This window comes from Malurus melanocephalus, unplaced genomic scaffold (assembly GCF_030028575.1).
Source record: "Malurus melanocephalus ecotype Western Australia unplaced genomic scaffold, MMel_1.1 scaffold_43, whole genome shotgun sequence".
Lineage (NCBI taxonomy): Eukaryota > Metazoa > Chordata > Aves > Passeriformes > Maluridae > Malurus > Malurus melanocephalus.
In genome coordinates, this window is record NW_026623275.1 from 667600 (window position 1) to 688065 (window position 20466).

General features: G+C 43.1%; 1 protein-coding gene across 4 annotated transcripts in view; it reads left to right on the forward strand.

Annotated features, from left to right (window-relative positions):
• PHACTR2 (phosphatase and actin regulator 2) overlaps window positions 1-20466 on the forward strand; it is a 131200-nt gene that overhangs the window by 59012 nt on the left and 51722 nt on the right. Inside the window, exon 1 of one of the 4 annotated variants that reach the window (XM_057364830.1) lies at window positions 23-173. The exons of the other annotated variants lie outside the window; for them this stretch is intronic. Within the exon in view, the coding sequence (XP_057220813.1) occupies window positions 131-173 (43 nt within the window). The 5' untranslated portion in view covers window positions 23-130. Of the gene's footprint in view, window positions 1-22; window positions 174-20466 lie in introns of those variants that run through there. 4 annotated transcript variants of the gene reach the window in all.

Genomic DNA, 20466 nt, shown 5'->3' on the forward strand with positions numbered 1-20466 from the left:
AGCCCCAGCAGCCGCCCCCCGCCCGCCGGCGGGGAGCGCGGGCCCGGCCAGCACCGAGATGCGCCCCCGGCAGCAGCCGCGGCGGAGGCTCCGCGCCCCGCGGGCGGCGTGAGCGCCTCCCGRCCGAGCCATGGGCCAGACCTCGGTGTCCACGCTGCCCGAGCCGGCCGGCGGTGAGTACCGGGGACGGGGGGTGTGGTGGCGGTACCCGCGGTCCCGGGACCGAGCGGGACGAGAGGGACGGCTGCTCTCCGCGCTGCCCTGCCCGGCTCGGCGGCTCCCGGGGACGAAAGGCTCCGCTGAGCCTCCCACCTTCCCGGGGCTCGGGGCTCCTTCTTTCCCCGTTATTAAATAAATAAGTACGAAGGCTTCTCTTTCGTAGGGAAGGGAAAGGAAAGGAGCTCTGGCACGTCGCCCAGGAGCGCGGCTAGTAACCCGCCCAGCTGGTTGCTTTTAGCTCCAGGACATTTTATGTGTAAGCAGACTGTTGAAAATAAATAAATAGCGTGTGAGTAGAACTGTTTCGGGTTTTTTTTACCCCCCAGTAAAGCAGTCCTGGCTGTTTGCAACTTTCTGGAGATGGCACAAGCTACTTGGGAATGTTGTTTGGAGGCATGTAAGGATAACCTGGTGTGTTTTAGTTACTGAAAGATAGCGTGAGTCTCTGCCCACGATAATAGGATGTAGTATCTAAATAACTTCAGCGAAGTTTGAAGTTTCCTGAGAAATTCCTGCATGSCTGTTTTTCCTCAACGCCTGTTTTCATTACATTCCATTGCATGTTTCCTTTTCTTCCATTTAAAAAGAAAATAGAAAATCCTGTTGGGTACTTTAATGCTGAAGGCTRAACTTTATCCTTAATTGCTTATTGCTGTTAATGTGGGAATGTTTTGTCAAATAGGAGACAGTGCAACAAACTTTCTCTTTTCTCCTTTTGTTTTTCCTTCATGGCCATTTCAAAGAATAGTTTTAGTATTAACATATGATTTTCAGACCAACTCCATTATACTTCTAGTCACACCATCGCAGTCAAACCTTGGATGATTTTCTCACCTGTCAAACATTTCATGAAAGAGAAATTGGAGCATTTCCAATAAATGTCACCATCCTGTTGAATGTTTCACCCAGCAGCCAGTGTGTTAGGATTGTTTCAAGGTAGGCATCAGGAAACAGATGTAAGGAAACAGATGGACCGGTTAAAAACTTTTGTTAAACTTCCTGTACAAGAAAAGTGACCAAACTCTTAAGTGCAAAAGTCTATTGTGATCATTTTGCCTTGGGGAGGCTCATATCTTCACGAAGGATAACTGTGGTGCCTGTGTTCGCTTGGCTGGATGATAATGGATGATAACTGAGTTGAATTTCTAGTTTTACCTCAAAGGAAAAAACACTGCCGTTGAATTCTTTCCAAATTTTCAATCAGAAACAGTAAGAGACAGGTATCTGAATATGTAAGTTACGATGATGCCTGCCTCAATATTGCCAAGTAAATGTTAGTTATTTTCATTCTAAGAGTACTGCAGTTTGTGGTAGTRCCTCTGAGAGGTTTCACAGAAGAGCAATCCCACTGTGCCTTCAGCCCTGTTGAGATTGCCGGGAGGGTACATCCTCAGTCAGAAACCACAGGGGCAAGTGGGTTTCAGGCATGGATTCTTGGGGTGCACTCGTTTGTTTTCTCTAGTCTGTGTTACTGATGTGGTCTGGATACTCAATACATTGTGACATTTGGGAGCCCTGTCCAGCTGTGACCAGAGTGGAATGAGTTCCATTGGATCCCAGTCCATGGGTTGCCCTTTAGGCAAGCAAGCCTAAAACCTTCGTTGATTTTGGCGTGCCAGCYAGCTACAAGCCATTTAAGTCTTTGACAGCTGCTAGAGATTAGAGTTGAAGGAGATATCTGTCTTGCACACRCAGGGGCTACAAATCTGTTTTAGTGCTGCGGAATCAATAGCGCATTCAGATCCCCAGCGAGCTGCACAAAAGCAGCTGTGAGGAGTCGCTCGCCTGTTTGCTCCCTTTTCCCCAGCCGTGCCAGCCTGGAGGGCTCCGACCCTGCCCTACGATCCCTGCTGTGCCTGCAGGGCTCAGAGAGGCTCTTGGCTCTGTGCAGGGCAGGGCACCGCCAGTAAATCACTGGGGGGCCTTTGGGTGGACTGGTAGTGAATGTGGTTTGAGGTGGCAAACTAAAGTAAAACACTTTTCCTGAAAGTCACAGAGTGTTAGAAGAGATAAAATATATACGTAATGTAGTACTCAGGGTGGGCCTCAACCAGTGTCCTGCAGGGTTGGGCTTTTTAAAAGATTTCCTTTAAATTAAAGGTTTTACTATTGGAAAGCGAAATATATGTTGAAGTATGTAACAGATCAAGGTTGTAGTGTCACTCAACCATTGGCTTAAGGGCAGGACTGAGGCCTAATCATAAAATTCARAAGTCCGTCTCAACGGGGCAAATGTAGACTTGTACCAGATGGATTAGCATGCCTATAAAGAAAGGGAAAATCAGATTTTTGTACTCCATTGGAGCTTTCTTTAGCAAGACCATCTTGCAGGAGTTTTCCATCAGCTGCATGTGGGTGGGTGTTAAAGCATTTTGGACAGGAGGATCAGGGCTTTAATCATCTCCCATAACGACGAGTGGTAGGTGGGCACCAAAGCAGGTCTTGGGTTGCCTGGTCCATGTCCACAGGCAGCTTTTGCTCCTTCTCCTAGGTCACAGCTTTCCAGTCATTTAGGTAACTTTTTTAACTCTTGTTTGTTATTTGCATTGTTTAGAAAATGTGAGCAAATATCAATCGCAACAGGAGCTTGGAAGACAGTATAGAGAGTATAGATCCGTGGATAAGGAGGAGCACACACTGTCCCTGTTTGTTTTCCTTCCTCTTCTCTGATTTTCCCACGCCTGGCAGGGCTTGATTAACGTGCTCTCCCTCCATTTACTGGCTGCAGTTCAGTGCTTTTGGGGCTATCAGCCATCATGTGCAAAAGCTATCACTTCTACTTTCTGATCTACAGCTTATCAAAGGGCAGCAGACCTGTGCACTTTTTTCAGTTTGTTTGGTTTTTTTTCCTTTTTGCATTTGTTCTTTGGTAGTTCACTACCAGCTGTAGCACAGAGAAACAAACAGTGGAGGCATGATCAGAGTATCAGGAARGTAACATTTCAAGGCAGAACTAGTTAGGTGGCAAAAGGTTTTTGTTGTTTCTTGCCTTGTCAGGAATGACATTTCCAATAAAAACAGACCTTATTAGTGTTCCTAGGAGGCGGTCAGGCAGCTCAGCATGGAGTGTGGAGCACAAGCAGGGGATCTGTGAAGGGGAAGGGCAAGTTGCAAAGGGAAGGTCCCGGGAAACTCTTGCCCCCCTGGTCAGGGTGTTCATCAGGGCCACTTGAGGACGGGGGTCAGATCCCTGTGCTGAGCTCCTGTGCCAAGTGTGTAATCTCTGYGGGGCTGTTTGCTCGGGGCTGGGGGGAATTCCTCTCATCATATATGTTGGGCAGAAACAGCACAAACTGTCTGGCTTGTGTTTCATCCTTTTACAGACCCACACTTTTTTTCAAGGGCATGAAAATGTACTTCAACAGCACAGGAAAGCAATTTCCCACCCAGCTCCCCCTGTGAGATGAAAGCAGTCACTGGTAGGATCCTGCTGTTTGTTGACCTTGGCACTTGGTGAAATTATTCTCATAGGTCAGAAGTGAACATGTTTCTCAGACTGCTCCTTTTCATCTCTCTCGGCTTTATGGGATTTCCTGTCCAYGGAGAAGGAAACAGCAGCTTCACCTGTGTCTGTGCAGAGGAATTGTAATTGTGCTAACTGGGCAACCTTRTTGTAATCCTGAAATGAAATGGAAAACTGATGTTTGTTTCAGCACTTCTAGGTGTTGGTAAACAAATTAATTTGTTATCCATGGAGAAATTCCAGGACTTRTCTAGTGAGAGAAGTTATTCCAGTAGTGCTCTGCATTAGTAGCTACTTGTGAGCCTCACTGAGGACTCTGTTGGGGTGCAAGACCTCCTGTTCCTGAGGAGTTGGACATGGAGGTGCTCAGCCATAGACTTAAATTCTCATCCTGACTCAGTCCACTATGAGTCTGAATGTGCAGAAAAGCCCTCAGAGTAATAATTTTCAAAGGGTTTTAAAAGGAAATTGATTCTTCTCCTCTGGCTATTTTTTTCTTCCAAAAGTGGAAGAACTTTGAAACTCATTGCACTTTACAGGAAGATATTTCAAAGCACTTGCAGGTGCAGTGGACTAYTCCCAACACACCTGCCAGGTGGTCATTTCAGGTTTTGCTGCACTTGAAAGAGTGGGAAGCAGAGCTATTGAGCTGAAATGGCAAGTTCCATTTGATGTGAGGCCCCAAATGACTTGTCCACAGCCACAAAGGACATTCTGAGCAGAGACCCTCAACTTCCTTATTTTTTCCCTGAGATTTAAATTGGTTAGGGACTTTGAGGCTGAACCCTCATAATTTTCCTATTAATTTTCCCTCCTGTTTTTATTCTTTTGTAAGTTATGCAAGAGTTGTAAGTACAATCTAAAGGTGTACTRTTTTCATTTGCTGCTAAATTTCTATCCAAAGCTTTTCAGCTTTCTGGGAACCTCTTGTCTTCACCCTACCARTGTTGTCAGATGGAACTACAGTTGTGACAGCTACAGAATTTGGGTCAATTGAGTGCGTAATTTGCCTCAGACTTCAGGCTGATTGAGTGGTTATTTTGGGTACCTAGTCAAAGGCATAAAAAGCCCATGTTTTCAGACAGAATGGGTAGCCATGGAATTGCCTGCTGCTAATGGGAACTRCAAGGGCTCTTTTCAAAAGTTGGTGCTTGTGTTTCTTGAGCTGAAAAATGAAAAGCAATGGCAACTGCTGTGAGTGTAGGTCTCATCGTGCTCCCAACACCGCAATTCCGATTTGTGCCGTTGGCGAGGGTCTGAATGTAAGCGTGTGGAATGAATCACTATTTATAGAAAAAGATGGYGCAGAGTTTTGAGTATAGCACGTTTGTGGAATCTAAAGTGCAGGTGCTGCCGCATCGCTGCAGGGAGGCTGCACCCTGATCCCACACCCTGGGGCATGGCTGGAGCACGSGTGTCACAGGGACACGGGGACCAGCCCCACCCCAGGGCTGTGTGGGAACAAAGSTGTCGTGCTCAGCAGGTCCCAGGTGTCTCCTCCCTCCACTGCCGCTTCCCGGGATTTCTCCCRGTTTAGCTGCCAGGGTCCGTGACCTTTCACGTCAGGCATGCTGGCTGAGTTGTGTGCGTGTGCTGATGTTTGGGAGGCACTGATCACCTGTTCACAGCCTTCATCATCAGCTTCCTCATCTGTACGAGGAGAGAGGGAGCTCCCGGGCAGGGGCAGAGCGCTGCCTGTGCTTCTGTGGGGGTTGTCTTCTCAGATGTCCGCCCCGATGCTTCCCCCAGATGAAAAGCTCATGGAAGATCTTGTTTCCTGCTGAGCCCCCTGTGCTAAGCCCCACTGACAACTGATCCCACGCTGCTGGATCCCAGCCACCCCCTGGATCAGTTGTCCTTCCTTCCTAGATCCTCTTCCTTGGCTTTCTTACTGCTCCCGAGTAATATGGCCTTGTCCTTAGGTGRTGTTTTCTGTTACAGCTTTCAAAATACTTTCCAGTCTTTTTTATATTATTCCTTTATTTAAATGGGAAAACATATCAGAGGGAAGCAGGACAGTACCTAAAGATAGCCAGGAGGAAACCAAAGAGCTCTCAAATCCTCATCGGTATTTGTACCATATCACAGTCCAGCCTATTAAAAACAGAAAAGACTTACACATTTRTATCCTTCTTTATATGTTTTTCCTTAAAGTTATCCTTTATTCATTTTGGACACTGATGCTTCTTGAGATTTAAAAAATGTAACATTGCAGAAAAATACTTCTGAATCAATGCTGGTATAAATTTTATTTTTCACCGAATTGTTTTAAAACACAATGCTGAGTGTTGTTAATGCCTTGGGTCAATCCCTGATGGATTTTTTAAAATACTGTGGCAAACAGCCTGCTCCCAGAACTTATCTCTGCCCATTGTATTAAAATTGTAACAGTGACTAGAAAATTATTTCTGATATACAGAAATACCCCAACCAGCTGCCATTCAGTCCCACATGAAGAAGTAATTTCTGAACTGTCCATGTGTTGCCTTCTCTAGCTGGCACAAGGCAGATTCCTGATTCTGTTCTTTTTCTGATASGAAAGGATTTACTTTCGAGTAGGGCCGGTGCTGGGCATAGGAGAAAAGAAAGGAGGTCGTTTGTTGGTGGTGATAAAGTTACTCTAACACCAGGCAGCAACAGCTCTGGTCTGTTTTGCCCTCAACAGATCCCAGAGAGTGAGGCTGGCTGCTGGTGCCCCTGCTGAGCCAGAAGAGGCTGTCACAGCAAACCATCAGCAGGGAAAGTAGGGACATTATGAGGGGTGGTTTTTGTTAGCTTTCTTCATGGCCCCAAAACAAAATCAAAGAGTGTCACTGAGTAACTTATATCCCCCTATGCATGTACTGTACAGTAGAAACCCTACACTGTCAAGCGTGTTTTTGGTAATGTAAAATATAAAATTACTGTGGGGTCCAGAGTGCCRTTTCCTGTAGTGTCTTATGAAATTATTCAGTAGGAACTGGGTAGGAAGATCACCATGAGCATCCAGGTGATGCAGAGTGTGAAGATGGACTACTTTTTCTTACTGTGTTTGACCAGRATCACATGGGTAATGTGCTGGGTGTCCTCTTGTCTGTGTTTGGGGATTTTTTTCTGGGCTTAATATTGCAATCTGTGAATTRATTTAACCTTGCTTTTTGTAGCCCACGTAGTGATTTGGACTAGCAATCAGCAAAGACCATGAAATTACCTCTGTTAATCACATGGGAGTTCATTATTAGGAAATTTGATTCAAGACTTGAGTTTCTTGCAAGGCTTGATACAAAGTCACTGTGTAGGAATTTGGATTTCTTCTGTCCCTGACTTGGTTTTTGGATACTTGGAAATAAAGTCTCTGTCCAAAGGAAAAGTCTTATTTACCTTTTTGTTCTCTTCACTGCTTTGTACAAGTGTGATAGTCAGTGTAAGTGGGGAAAAAGCGAGGGAGAAATGAGGATCTGCGGTTGCTCCATCACTGTATGGAAGTCTAGGATATGCTGTCATGTTGGATGCAAGTAGAATGAGAATGTCTTGATAGATCATCAGTGTTAATACCAAATCTGTGTCAATGGTGGCTTTGTGAAAATGAAGCTTTATAKGAAAAGATAAGGGCTGTGTTGCCTTTTTCTCCCCTGATTTCCTGCRTTGGTTTCATGTGAATTTGAATGTTTTACCTAGCAGAGTTAGGCTGTGATACAGCTGTCCTAACATTTGAAACCATATGAGCAAAACCAGTTCTATTCCCAAAGATCAGCCTGCATTCCTCACCCCTGACAATGTGCTTTCTTTAATTAGTGTTTCAAGATGTCTTCACTGACTATCTGCCCAAACCGTTGGCAAATCCTCCTCAGGTAGATGCACCTGTAATTTCAGAGTTATTTAATCTTTTTTTTTTTTTATTTTCTGAATCTGAACATTTTAATGTGTTGCCCAGTAMAAGTCCAAGAATGGTGCAGAGGCCTTAGATACTGGTTGGGCTTTGTAGCATGGGCTAWTGCATGATCTGTGCAAACAGATCATGTAGTCTGAGATCAGGAGATAATTCACAAAAAGTACAGACAATATCTAATACGTACTGATTTTTGCTAACTTAGTGATTTGCACAGTTAGAATGTGATATGCCATGAAACCTGATGTTTTCAATGCTATCATAATCTACACTTTCAGCTTAAAACCTTGCTGACAAAACTTAGAGACACTCAGGGACTCTCAAGCTTAAGAACTTTGTTGCTGGAAGCTTCAGCTCAGAAAGAGAACATTTTACTGAGTTCAGTGGTGTGAGTAGTAAGGGAGGGTTTGTGACTCTTCCAATCACTCTCTTTGCTTTTAACCCCAGGAGATCTACTTATTCCTGAAGCATTTATGTCATAACAAGCAATATAAAGTTGCTGAGACTGAAAGCAAATCTCTGTGGGCTTTTTTCCATACCTTTTTTCCCCCAGGGTCCTGGATGAGTCAACAAAGAAGTGACACTTTCATTGCATGCTTATGAAAGAGATTTAGTGGGATACAGTCAAGTAATTTGAGTCACATTACAACTTAAAGGTGCTCTAAGCAGCTAGGAAATGAATTTTAGATACTAATTATCTTTATGAGGAGAAAAAAAAACCCTAAACACTTAATTGCCAAGGAATTATATGTATTTATATTAAGCATTTATAATGTGTTATTATTTATTTAATTGTTAATCATTCAGAACTGGCTGTGCGTTTCCTTCCCTGTAAATTCATTCAATGTGTCTGAAGATTACTGGTTTGTTTCTTGGAGTTTTATAGATTTATTGCATTTCTGAGGGGAAAGAAGTATTGGTTTTGGCGCAGATGTTGGGAGTATTCTTGTTCTGAAAATGTGAAGCAGTGTTCTAGCGCACTGCAAATCTGGCTTCTTTTATCTTGATGTGGAAAAGGGTGTAGTGCTTTTCCTGCCTTACACATTATACTGCCGTGCATGATTCTCCTTCTCTCATGAATTGTTCAAGTGATTGATAAAAAAAGGGGGAATATTGGTACTAGTAATTAGTGCTAAAAATCCACACGTGGTTTAAAACARTTGCAGTAAYTGCAGAGTMGTTCCTGTGCTTAAATTATTGAAGRAAAGCTTTGGAAGGCTGGTCTKACTYTAATGAGAGGACACTAGATTTGATTTCTTGGAAAAACAATGCTGTTGTTTATTCTTACTTGAATATTGCTGCTTTAGAAACATGGTAATAGCATATGGAAAAAATACGTGAGACATAACAGAGACTGTCTGTGCAAGGGAGGGAACAGCAAAGTAGACAACTCAGACTGTGGATAAAGCCAGCTTCTCGAGAGCTGGACAAAGACCAAGCAGAAATAGTGCATACTTTAGTTGGAAGAGAAAGTAATAACAGGGTAGCAAAACATGAGCCAGCAAGAAAGAGAGAGAGATATTAACTACAAAGCATTGCAGAAATTACCTGTCACTCTGCTTTTAAAGCTTTTTTGTTGGACAATACTGTCGTGTAACTGTGTCATGTTACAGAGAGAACATGATTCTGCAARGGGGAAGAAAGCTGGTRTTGGAAAAGCCTAGGGGAGTTCTCAGAAACCTGAAACTGAAAAAACAAGTATYTYAGACACTTAGAGCAACACCTCTCTYCTAAGTGCCCCCAGCACTTCTCCTGCTGATTTAATTTTCCCATTGCTACCGGAGACAAGGGGCGTGAAGAGGAGGAGAACATATTTTAGCCAGATCCAACAAGATAAACAGTGTGTTTCTGAAACATTTAACACACCTGGAAAGTCTGTAGCTTAGTTTGAAATGCATAATAAAAAATGTGTTGAAGGAAAAAAGAAAAAAAAGGCATTTCATGTCAGTATTGCATCTCTAGGATGATGTATTTTTGAAAGAGAAAAAGAGAAAAAAAAGAATGTACCTTTCTTGCTGATGTCCATGAATGATTAAAAACCCATGAGAATACAGGGTTAGGCCTCTAGAAAGTATGCAAAAGCTAAGCATTATTTTCAATACATTTTAAACCATTAGCAAAAGCTTGGGACTTTGCAGATTTCTCTAGGTAGCCGGAGAAGCTGGACACAACKATTTGGTGTCTAACGCTGCACACTGTGTCTATTGCACAGACCAATTTTTGGTTTGGAAATGGCTGTAGCTTAGCCCTGATAAAGTACAAGCCTTTCCCAGCTGCTTCGGTGCAATACCAGCAAGATCTGGCAGGATGTAAGAATAAAGGCTGCAGGTAATCACCCTGGCATGATCTGGAAGGGCTCCTGTCTCCCAACTCTGAATTTTTCCATGAGCATTAAACAGTCCTGGAGATGGGTCTTGTATGATAATTAAATATTGTTATCCCCCCCACCTTGCTACAGACGGAGCATGTCAGACTGAAAGCCATAGACTGTGGACCAAGGGAGCACAAATTACTGAAGTCCTGCCATGGATCTTTGTGGTTTCACCTTCCCACCACCTGTCCTTAGGGATCTGTTTGTAAAGAAAACATCTCTAAACATCTCTCTCTCTCTCTCTCTCTCTCTCTCTCTCTCTTGCTGTAGCTAATGCTACATTGCATTCAGGGGTTCCTCAACCACAGAAGGGAAGCATTGCAGGAAACATCACCAGAATGTGAGATGAGCCAAAAAAAACCAATTAAAATCCTTTGTTAGGTGAGTTCACGGTGGTGAAGGAATCACCTGAAGACATTAACTTATCCCATTGCTGTGGTTAATTCTTTCTTTAGYTTTTGCAGGGGAGCAGGCTCCTCAGCCCCTGGGTTAGCAGATAACATCATTACACCCGGGCAGTCCTGGGTGGGAATGCTACTGGWTAGCATATTTGGCAACCTGGTTTTTTTTCCCTGAGGGCCTGTATATAGCATCAGGGCAGAACTGAGACCTGGGTCCCTTTGTCATCAGGGAGTCGTCTGGTGGCACGGAGTTTTTCTTAACCCCCTAAGAATTTATACATTCTCTGTATATGTTGCCCYAGAGATTTCTTTCTTTCTGTTTCGATTTTTTTGTTCTTTCTGCTGTAAATTCCACTCGAGAAAAGGAAGAACAGATGCGGAGCTGCTAATTAAATTAGCCATTTCCTAAAAGTAAATAGCAGGCACTTAAATCTCATTTAAAAAAATACCAGCATGGAGCCCATTCTTTCTGGTTTGAGTGATTACTTACGTGTCCAGATGTCAATGCAGGGAAAATGTGCAAATGTGGAGAGATTTATTTTGTCTTACTTCGTGTATGTCTTCATAATTCAAATTCAATCTTTGCATGTACCATTTTTGGTGGGTATTTGTTTTTTCTTTAGCATACAGTGTTAGCAAAAGTTTTGAGATCAAAAATGTCCTTCTTGAGGGGTGAAAAAAAAAGATTGTGTTTGAGGTGAGAGAGAAGGGAGAGAATTTGGGAACATGCTGAGKTTGTGCAAGAGATAATGCTTCAAGGAGATGGGCAGCAAAGTGAAAAGTCTTTTATGAGGACTCCTAGTAGCCCTCTCTAGCCTGGCAGCTTACTGCAAAGTTTGGTGAGAAAGGCAACATGTTTATCTTGATGCATTTATTGTTGGTATCATTGGTGGCTCTTTTTCTGACACATTTCAGGAGCACTTTTTTCCTAACCCAGGAATTATGGCTGAAGTTCCACTGAGCGACACACMTATGTGTGGTGTCACAGATACCCACTGAAGGTTTTAGCATCAGACTAGGATTTATGCTCTGTTTTGCTGTAAATTTTCCCTAGCACAGTTTTCAAGAAAACAATTTTTCAAAACTTTTGTTGTGTCTGTTAAAATAGAGAAGCCAGAGGTCTGGCAGTAGCAATTGTTTGCAGGTGGRGGAAGGGTACATGAGAGAAAGTGAGAGAAAGAGCAAAGCTCTCCAGAGCTCCCTGGTAGTACAATAAGGCAGGTTTAGGATATGTGGTAGGTTAAGAGTCCCTTTAATAGCAGGGATTTGCTCTGGGCCACCCCAGCTCTGAGTGRATGCCATAAGATGTAAATTGGATCTGTTGGTTTTGTGGATAATGTTTTTAGTTATAGTCCTTCCAGCATTTTCACCAATTACTCACCTGTTCTGACCAGCAGAGTTTTGTATTTATAAAAACAACATCCAGATACACTCCTGAAAAGTACTATGACTACATATAAATTGAGATTACATTCTTTCCAACAACTTGACCAAAGGACATTATTCTAGCACTCTTCATTTAGCTCTGGGTTTGAGTTCTGGCTTGCTTTAGTTGTGAAATAGGTGGGTTTACTAAAATATCATGTGGAGTCCAAAGTCCTTTCTGAAAGCCAAAAGGTAGGGCCTGGGATTCCAGAATATATAGTAATGAAGCAATTTTCTCTGCACAAATGACAAGAGCCACTTCATATTTTGTATTTGTGTTCCTCTGTGCTCAGTTGCCTCCCTGGGGAGCAGTGCTGAGCCTGGAGTGCTGCCACTTCTGGGAAGGGAACTGTGCATCCCTGTGAGCTCCACATCCTGCCAGGGAGCATTCCTGGCCACCAGCATCTGTCCTTACACTGGCCCTTGCTGTGGTACTACCTGCATAAAAGTGTGCAGTATTAGTGATAAACCATGGTACTCCTAGCACAYGAGCAAATTAAGCAAATATAATCTTTTTTCTTGTTCTGAGTGTGAAGAAAATGTGTGTGCTATGGTAATCCATTTCTTTGTTATTCTTTTTTTTTTCTCCTCAAAGCTAAATTTCCCACAAAATTCAATTATACTCTAAAAGTCTGTGTTGAGATGAAAGATAATTAAAAGTCCACTCAAACCTTTGATTCCCAAATGATTTAAAAGACAGAAGTTTAAAGTTAGCATAGAGGCTGMCTGAAGTGGGAAGGCAGTGTTGGTGATGGAGCTCTTTGGATTGGAAGCTTTGAGGTCACAGCGGAAGGTTCTTCATCCTTTTCAGAGCTGGTGTTACCTGAAATAGGATCGTGTTTTTCCTGGGACCTTGACACAATCCATGGACCCTTTCCTTCAGTTGGCTGCTCCTGCATTGCTGAGCTGATTTGGCAAGGGCTGATTTACAGGGGGTCAGCAGCCGGGTGCTTGGCCAGGCTGCTCCTCGTGCTGATGCCTGTTCAAAAACTGAAGGCAGMCTTTTAAATGCCAAAGTTGCACAGAGCCCTCTTGGCCTTGTGCATGTTCACAAACATGAAACTAAAGCATTTTGGTTTCAGTGAAAAATCCTACTGAACTGGTTCTAAGTGACCATTATTCATAAATGCATGAAATGTCATAATGTTTGTCAAAAAACTCTGAGTTAGGTACTTCTTGCATTCCTGTGCTTTTCAGTTTAGTATGTTATTCATGATCCTGTACAGGAATTAAAATTTTAAAAAAAAACAAAAAAAACAGTTAACACTTGATTTACTTTAATTTCACTCTTAGAACAAGAAAATATTTAGTTAAGGTTAGTGGTGTTTTTCCAGCATTTTTTTTAAACCTGAGTAGGGCTGTGCTGTTGTGCTTATCTATRTTCCTTGTATTATTCATTTGTACTGATATACAGAAAATCTCCTACTAAAYACAGAAATATCTTCTGTTTTGCTTATTGTGGCTTATAAATATTTCATCACGATTCCAGGTTTTTCCCTGACCTGCCATTGCACATGTGAGTGCAGCATGTGAAAGACAATGCTTGCCCACAGCAAGGACCAGCGTGGTGTAATACACCAGTCCCTTTTTGGGTCTCTCCTGGGGTGAAAATTACCACTCTCTCCCTGAGTTCAGCATCCAGCTATGGTGAAAAGCGAGTGCAGGGTCTAAAAAAGTTGAMTGTGTGTGCCAAGTACTTGAATGTTAGCAAGAGTGGGAGGGAGATTTAAGGGAAATTGTAAACCTTTTTCAAGGCAAGAAAAATGACTGAACTCTTTATCACTTCTTTTTATTTCCAAAATGTCACAACCTCTTACTAAGCTCAGCAAAGTTGCCATCATTTATTTGTAAGCTGCTTGAAGGTGCTCTTTTAAAGAATAATTAACCTTTCCATTTCAAAACCTGCTTTTATACAAAGCATTTTTTTTTTTTTTGCTGGAGGTGGAGTTATGAGGTAGTTTTGTTCAGTATGGCATAGAATTTTTCAGGAGGTATTTTCTGAGGGAGGTAAATTGCCAGGGATTGCAGGAAGGCCCTCTGCTCTTTCAGTTGAGATTGGAGCTCAACAGGTTTCAAACCATGCAGTTGGAGCAGTGCTGGGAGGTGGCTGTGAAGATATTGTATCTTGCAGAGGGGCTCCAGGACTGGGTTTGACTCCTGCTTGTCATTCCAGGGCTCCAGAGCTCCCTCTGCACCCACTGGCACAGGGAAAAGATCATCCATAATCTGTGGGATCTCTGCTTTCCTTCCCCTGCTTGGATCCCTGCAGTGATGCTGTTTTGTGGGGCACTGGGTGGGAAGAGCAGGGACCCAGGCAAGCCCTGGCTGCCAGGATGGRCTGCTCACCTCTGGGCAAAGCCTTGGAGAAAGACCCTGGAAGTACCAGCAGTGGAAAAAAAAAAACAGTGTTTGCTTGTTCCTTTGTGGGACACTGTGTCCATGTGTGGTTTCATTATTCACCAAGCAGATAAACAACCCTTTCTCTGCCCTTGTTGGGGGCATCAGCTGCTGGGTGAGTTGCAGAAAGCCAAGGGCGAGAAGCAGTTGGGTCAGGCAGAAACTGCAGGCAGGGATTTCTGAAGTATTCCTGTGGGCTTTCCTAAGGAATGGCTTGCTTTCCCAGGGGCTGCTGGAAACAGGCGAGCACTCTGTCACATCATGTTCCCTCTCTAGGAAAATATTTGGTAGAAGTTTAAAAAAGAAAGCTTTATAGAGCTTAAATAATGCCAAAGATGAATTTGGTGAAGACTGGTACTGTACATACTTTTACTTGTGAGGATTTTGAATTTCCAATGCTGCTTGGAGTTGCTAGCAATAGGTCCAGGGCTTGCCCATCATATTTGGGATTTTTGCACCACCTTTTTTTTTTAATTTAGATCTTATTATGGCACTCTTAAGCACATGGCTAAATACTAAAGCTTTTKTGTTCAATTCATCTGTATCAACAAGGTCATGGCACTTGTAATCATAAAATTAAAGAAATCTGGTAATTGCAAGACTGGCTTCAGTTTCATTTGGATTTTTAAGTAATTCATGTCAGTGTTTTGTATTCTGGCTTGTAATTACTCAAGGGTCATGTAGCCTAGTTTACCTCTAAATAAATAAGGAATAATAAAAATGCTTTTCAATGAAAACTAATTTTTTAAGACAATYTTAAGGACAATCTTAAAGAAAATGCAAATCACAATGGAGCGTATCATTCTGTCMAGTGGGAGTGACCTCTGTCAACATTAATCTGGCTAAAACAGGCTCAGTTATTCCTGTTGTCTGTATTTGGTTTTGTGCAAAGTAAATAAATCAATATATTATCTGATTCACRATCAGCCTGAATGCATCTTAATGGTAACTGGAAGGTTTAAAATGTCTCATTAGCATTGATGACTGCTGACTCCTAACTTCACTTAGAAAAAGGAATGGTTTTCCTGGACAGCAGGATAGTGGTGCCTGCTGGAGTAACTGGGTGGGCTCAGGTCCCCCTGACAGGCAAACAGGTGTTTCCTCTGGTGCCCCTTGAAACCCTAATGTGTGTGCTGAAGCTAATAATTAGTTAATTCAACTGAATGAATATTGTTAGGCCAGGGGTAGTATACTGCTGGAGTGCACTGGTGGGAAGGAAATGGGATTTGATATTTTTTCTGTTGCTCATTTCTTTCCATCCAAAGGGATGCTCATCCAACTCCAGCTAAAGCAGTTCAGTTTAAACTGGTACATAAAAGTTCAAGTTGGCATTTTGTTTTAGCCTACAGACAGCAAAGATACGTGTTTTATGATTGCTTAAAGTGCCAATGCCTGAATGAGAGAAAAACTTACAAAGGGACATGCTGCAAACAAAGTCATAGGAACTTGTGGGTCACTAAAAAAGTTTTTAAAATGCAACAGCTGAGCATGTGTCAATGAAAATCAAAAATTTGTTGTTCAGACAATTGTCTTTCATTTTATACTTGGAGCTGAAGCAAGAATGGTCTTTCTGGTGTTTGYCTGTACCGCTCTTTTGACAAAGACGTTCTGATCTATGGGCAGCCCCTGTAAGCGCTGTGATAATGCAGTCATTCATTATTGATGGAGAGCAAATACATCATGAACGAGCAAGTGAGGAAATGAAGGTATCAATTATATATCTGCCATSTTGATGATGCTCTTACAGAGTAGATGTTTTCCCCTAAGGGGAGAATCTGCTGGGAGAGCAAAGCRTATTCTCAGTGCCTTCTTGGACAAACACGATGACGTCTCCCCATCCGAAGCTTGAACAAGCCCTTCTTCAGCCATTTTCCCTTGGCTTGATGCTCTGGTTAGTCCTGGCCTGGTGCCTGGACCTGAAAGGAGAGTGCTGCTGGCTCTCCCACAGGGAGGTGGGATCCTGGTTTCCAGCCCTACCTCCASAAGAGACAAGCTCCTGCCCCGCTGGGCACATTGTGAGCAGAGCTCCAGCCCAGTATCCCAGTGCCATGAGCTGAAGGACAGCAGCTTTCTCATTGGTCATTTGTTCCAACTAAAGTTGTTTGATTACTAGTGCCTCACTTCCATAGACACCGATTCCATGGGAAAAAAAATGAAAATGTATGAATATAGCCTCAAAACTTCATGAAGATGATGCTATAGTTTTACTGGGTTTTACTATAGTGATTTACAGCACCACCACCTTGCTTGATGGAATTACTGTTTCTTGATTGCGTAGGAAAGGGACCATACTGGTTTTTTAAGTAAAACTAAATCCCATCAGAGTTTGCACAGATCTGTGATTTTACATGAGCATGCCCCTGAGTGTCTGATTTTGGCAAAAGAAGAGCAGCTGGGCTGACAAATACRTCAGCTTGGGCCTGATTTTCCCCACCTTGGCCCTGGTAAAGAACAAGATACAGGAATAAAACAGCTGTTTGCTGTGTGGCTGGGGATGAAGAGGGTAATGAAACATGATGCAGAATTACAGTCAGCTGCAACTTGGCAACTCCCATTTCCACATAGCAAAGAGGATGGCTTAGGCTGCATTCAGAATTGTGATATTGTACATATGGAATGATATGAATGATTTTTACAGGCCGTGGTCTTRGAGTTGGCAAATTGGTATTTTGACTAAGAAGAACTGTGTTTAGTCATTAATAGGTTGCTTTGAACATTTTGSAGTTTTACTGTTATTGTTTATTCAAGCTGGTATCTAGCAACAAAGACAAACATTTTAAAGGCAGCTAAAAACTGAACTCAAAAATAAACACAGTTCTCTCTACAAAGACAGCAGACCTAAAAGCCTGTACAAACATTTGCAAAGACAGCAACAATCAGCAATTTGCTGGTTGAGTTTAAAGTGTCCTTGACCTCCATGGCAGGGTTCTGAGACCAGCAAGGTCATAAAAAGAGACTATTTGCTTTGAGGTTGACGCACACACATTTGGACAAGTGCAATATGCTGTTTCCTGTACTAGAAAAAAAAGGTGTTGAAGTKGTGCCAGCATAGAAGAAAATGTTGCTCTTTAAAGGCAGCACAATGAGCTCTGGGCTGTCCTGTCCCAGGGATTTAATTACATGGCTGATCAAATTGCTCTGAAGGTTTGGGGTATGCAAATGTTCTGTTATTTGTAGATCAGGAGCTCCTTGTCATAGCCCTTAAGAGCAGGGAAGCGTTGGGATGGGAGTCCACAAAACCAAACCTGCTTTCAGATGAATAAACATTAAAATTGTGGAAGATTGGGTAAAGATAGTAGTAATAAAGGGGAAAATGGCTAATATATGTACAGAATTGTGTTTAGCAAGGGCAGTAGTCTGGAATGAGTTGTGTGTTCCCCACTTTTTTCATGCTGAAGAAGAAAACAGTGATGCCAGCACTTCAGACAGTCATTGCTTCAGCACTGGATATGTCAAAGGTGTCAGAGCATCTTCGCACTGCTGGCAGTGAGCTCAGGTGATCACTTCCTGGCACAAGTCTTTCCTCTCATCCCAGGCTTCTCACCCCTTCACTCCAGTTCTGGGCAGCATCTCTGTAAAGCTGTGCTGCCTCCCCTGGCAGGGGTGATGGCTTCGGGGACACAGCCAGGGATCCGCAGGGAAATGCCTCTGTCTTTGCAGTGTATCAGAGGGATGGCTGAGGGATCAGCAGCTGAGTCCTTCAGCCAGTGATGCAGGGGAGGTGAGTTGCTAGCAGAGGAAAGCTCTCATTTGGAGTGATTTGCACCTCATGAGGAACCAGCCAGCCRAGCTCTGTAACAGCCTCAAGCTCGCTGTGGAGCTCGAAACAGCCCAGAGTAACTCTGGCCATGCTTTGGCTGTTTTGCTGGGTTTTTGACTCAGAGTGGACAGCGAGTAGCTGGGGCCATCTGAGGAAGTGCTGGCTCACTCTCTGAAGGCAGACAGACCCCTGAGAGGGGCACAGGTCACCATCACGGATCACCAACCAGGAGTGAGCGGGCTGATGGTACAGGGGATGCTTGGCAGAGCTTACACCAAATAATGAGCTTTGCCTTTGCCTTGCATGCCTCAGGTTTGTTTTTCCCAGTTTCATGTGGACTCTGTTTCTCATCTTGTCAGGTTTCTGGGAATGCCAGGGATGGGACTTGTCGCCAGGGCAGTGGCATGGCATACCTGTCCTGTCAGTGAGCTGGCACTGGGGATCCTCCCCCACCTTCCCTTGCCTCAGCTGGTGCTGCTGCTGTTAGGATCAGCCATCCAGGGGCTCCTGGTCTCTTTGGGGCAGATGGAGAGTAACTTGCTGCTAGCTGGGGAAGCAGAAACCAGGGCCAAAGGCTTCCCCAGCTTTATCCCTCACCCAACTTTATCTCATCATCAGTATAAYACACGTATTAACTACTGCAAAGATGGTTTCTTTAAATTCCCGTTTATCACCACACAGGAGAGGGTCCGTGTGCTTGCTGCAGTTTATCTTCACACTTACAGCCAATATCTGSTGGGAACATTTACCACTTGCCTGCAGCTAAAAATATTTTTTGTAAACTTATTACAGTTATTTTTCTCCCCTGTATTAAGGCTATGCCAATAAAAGTCAGTAAGGAAGTATTTCCAGTTTTKCAGTTCTGGTTTTCAGGTCTGATGTTTTAAAAATATCAACACAGAATTTAATAAGAGGACTACATACAGCTTACTTTAAGGTGAAATTGCAGAATTTGAAAAAAAGTTCCAAACAAAAATTTGAACTGGCAATAGAAATATATACTGTCGTAGGAGTATACTCCATGGAGATTTATCCCTTAATATTCAGACACAAGAAGCATTAATTTTCAATTAACAGCTCAGTTGTTCAAAGTGATTTGGTTGCTCTTTTATGTACACTGCTATTGTTTTTTCAATCCTCCCACATCTCTGTTATTGTGCCTGGATTTTTTTCCCTCGTGTTTTTGTGGAGGAGTTGCTTTGACCTTTGATAAGATGTTTCATATATCTGGAAAATGTAACTGTCTGGAAACTTTACATTTGCTACCTTTTGCTTAAGTATTGGGGTTGAGGAAAAAGGAATAAGCAGCCCACATTAAACCTACCATCCGTTTCCTTCTGGTTGGAGCCAGCTGTGTCCAGGATCAGAGAGGAGATAGCAAGAAGATTTTTGGCCAGATTGCTTTCAAACCTGTATAACAGGATGGCTGAGCATTTACTTAGTCCTCCTCTAGGAAGCTGGAAGTATAGAAGTTCAGCATTTTATTGAAGAGGAGGGAGAACTGCATAGCTGTTCAATAAGGAATGCGTGTTGCCACAATGTAAATMATTTACAAACACACATTTGTGGGCATATTGCAAGCACAGATCACATCCTTTTTTTTTTTTTTTCAGCCCATAAGAGAATCTCTAATGTGTTTTGACATAAGGAGCAGTTGAGAGGTGGTGTGATTGTAGAGATCTAACTGCTCAATGCTCTGTAGAACACACCCAGCGCAGATGCCAGTGTAGATGGAACAGATGAGCTCTGCACAGGTTCCTGCATGGGAAGTGTAATTTGGTGAGGCTGGGKAGCCCTGGCTCACTGTGCTCCCTGTGGTGTTTCCAGTCTCTCTACAGTGTGCCCTACAAACCATCACTTYAGGTTTTTGGTTTTTTTTGTAGAATTAATGCAGTGGGAGTGATAACTATATTGTGAGGTAATGCTGAAACKGGATGTTACAAGTGTGTTGTCTGCATTTGGAATGCACTGGCAAGAGACAATTTTTTGGTAAATAATGTGAGAGCCTGTCACCTGACAAACCAGCCAACAGGACTTAAGTTGAGGTGATTATTGTGACCAGGAGGAAAAAAAAATAGAAAAAAGCAGCACTTTTTTGTGCTTTACCCCAGTGATGCAGCAAGCACATCTCAAACCCTAAAGTTAACCCTGTTTTATATTAACCTTGTGAAATTAGTAGGAAGCCAAGGTCAGGTCCCTCTTTGCTTACTGGGGATCAGTGTCTTGCAAGACTAGACACAGATAACTAAATAAGCTTTTCCAGGCCCTCAGACAGTTAATCCCAGGTGTACAGGTAARAAAGTGAGAACTAAAATAAATACATCACTGTGTATAACTCTGGTCATATTCCTTCTCTGCACACTGCAGAAGAGAACAGTGTGGCTGAGCATCCCTCTGAGCCATGTGGCTCTGGAATGTGGAACCCTGAACATCCACGCTATGACTTTCAAGGAAACACAGGCTTCTCTCTTTTCCTTTGAAATACCTGTGTAGCAGTACCCGTGCTTCTTGCAGAGCTTGGGTGGGGGCTCATCACAGGCAGAACACAACATGGCCTTTTGA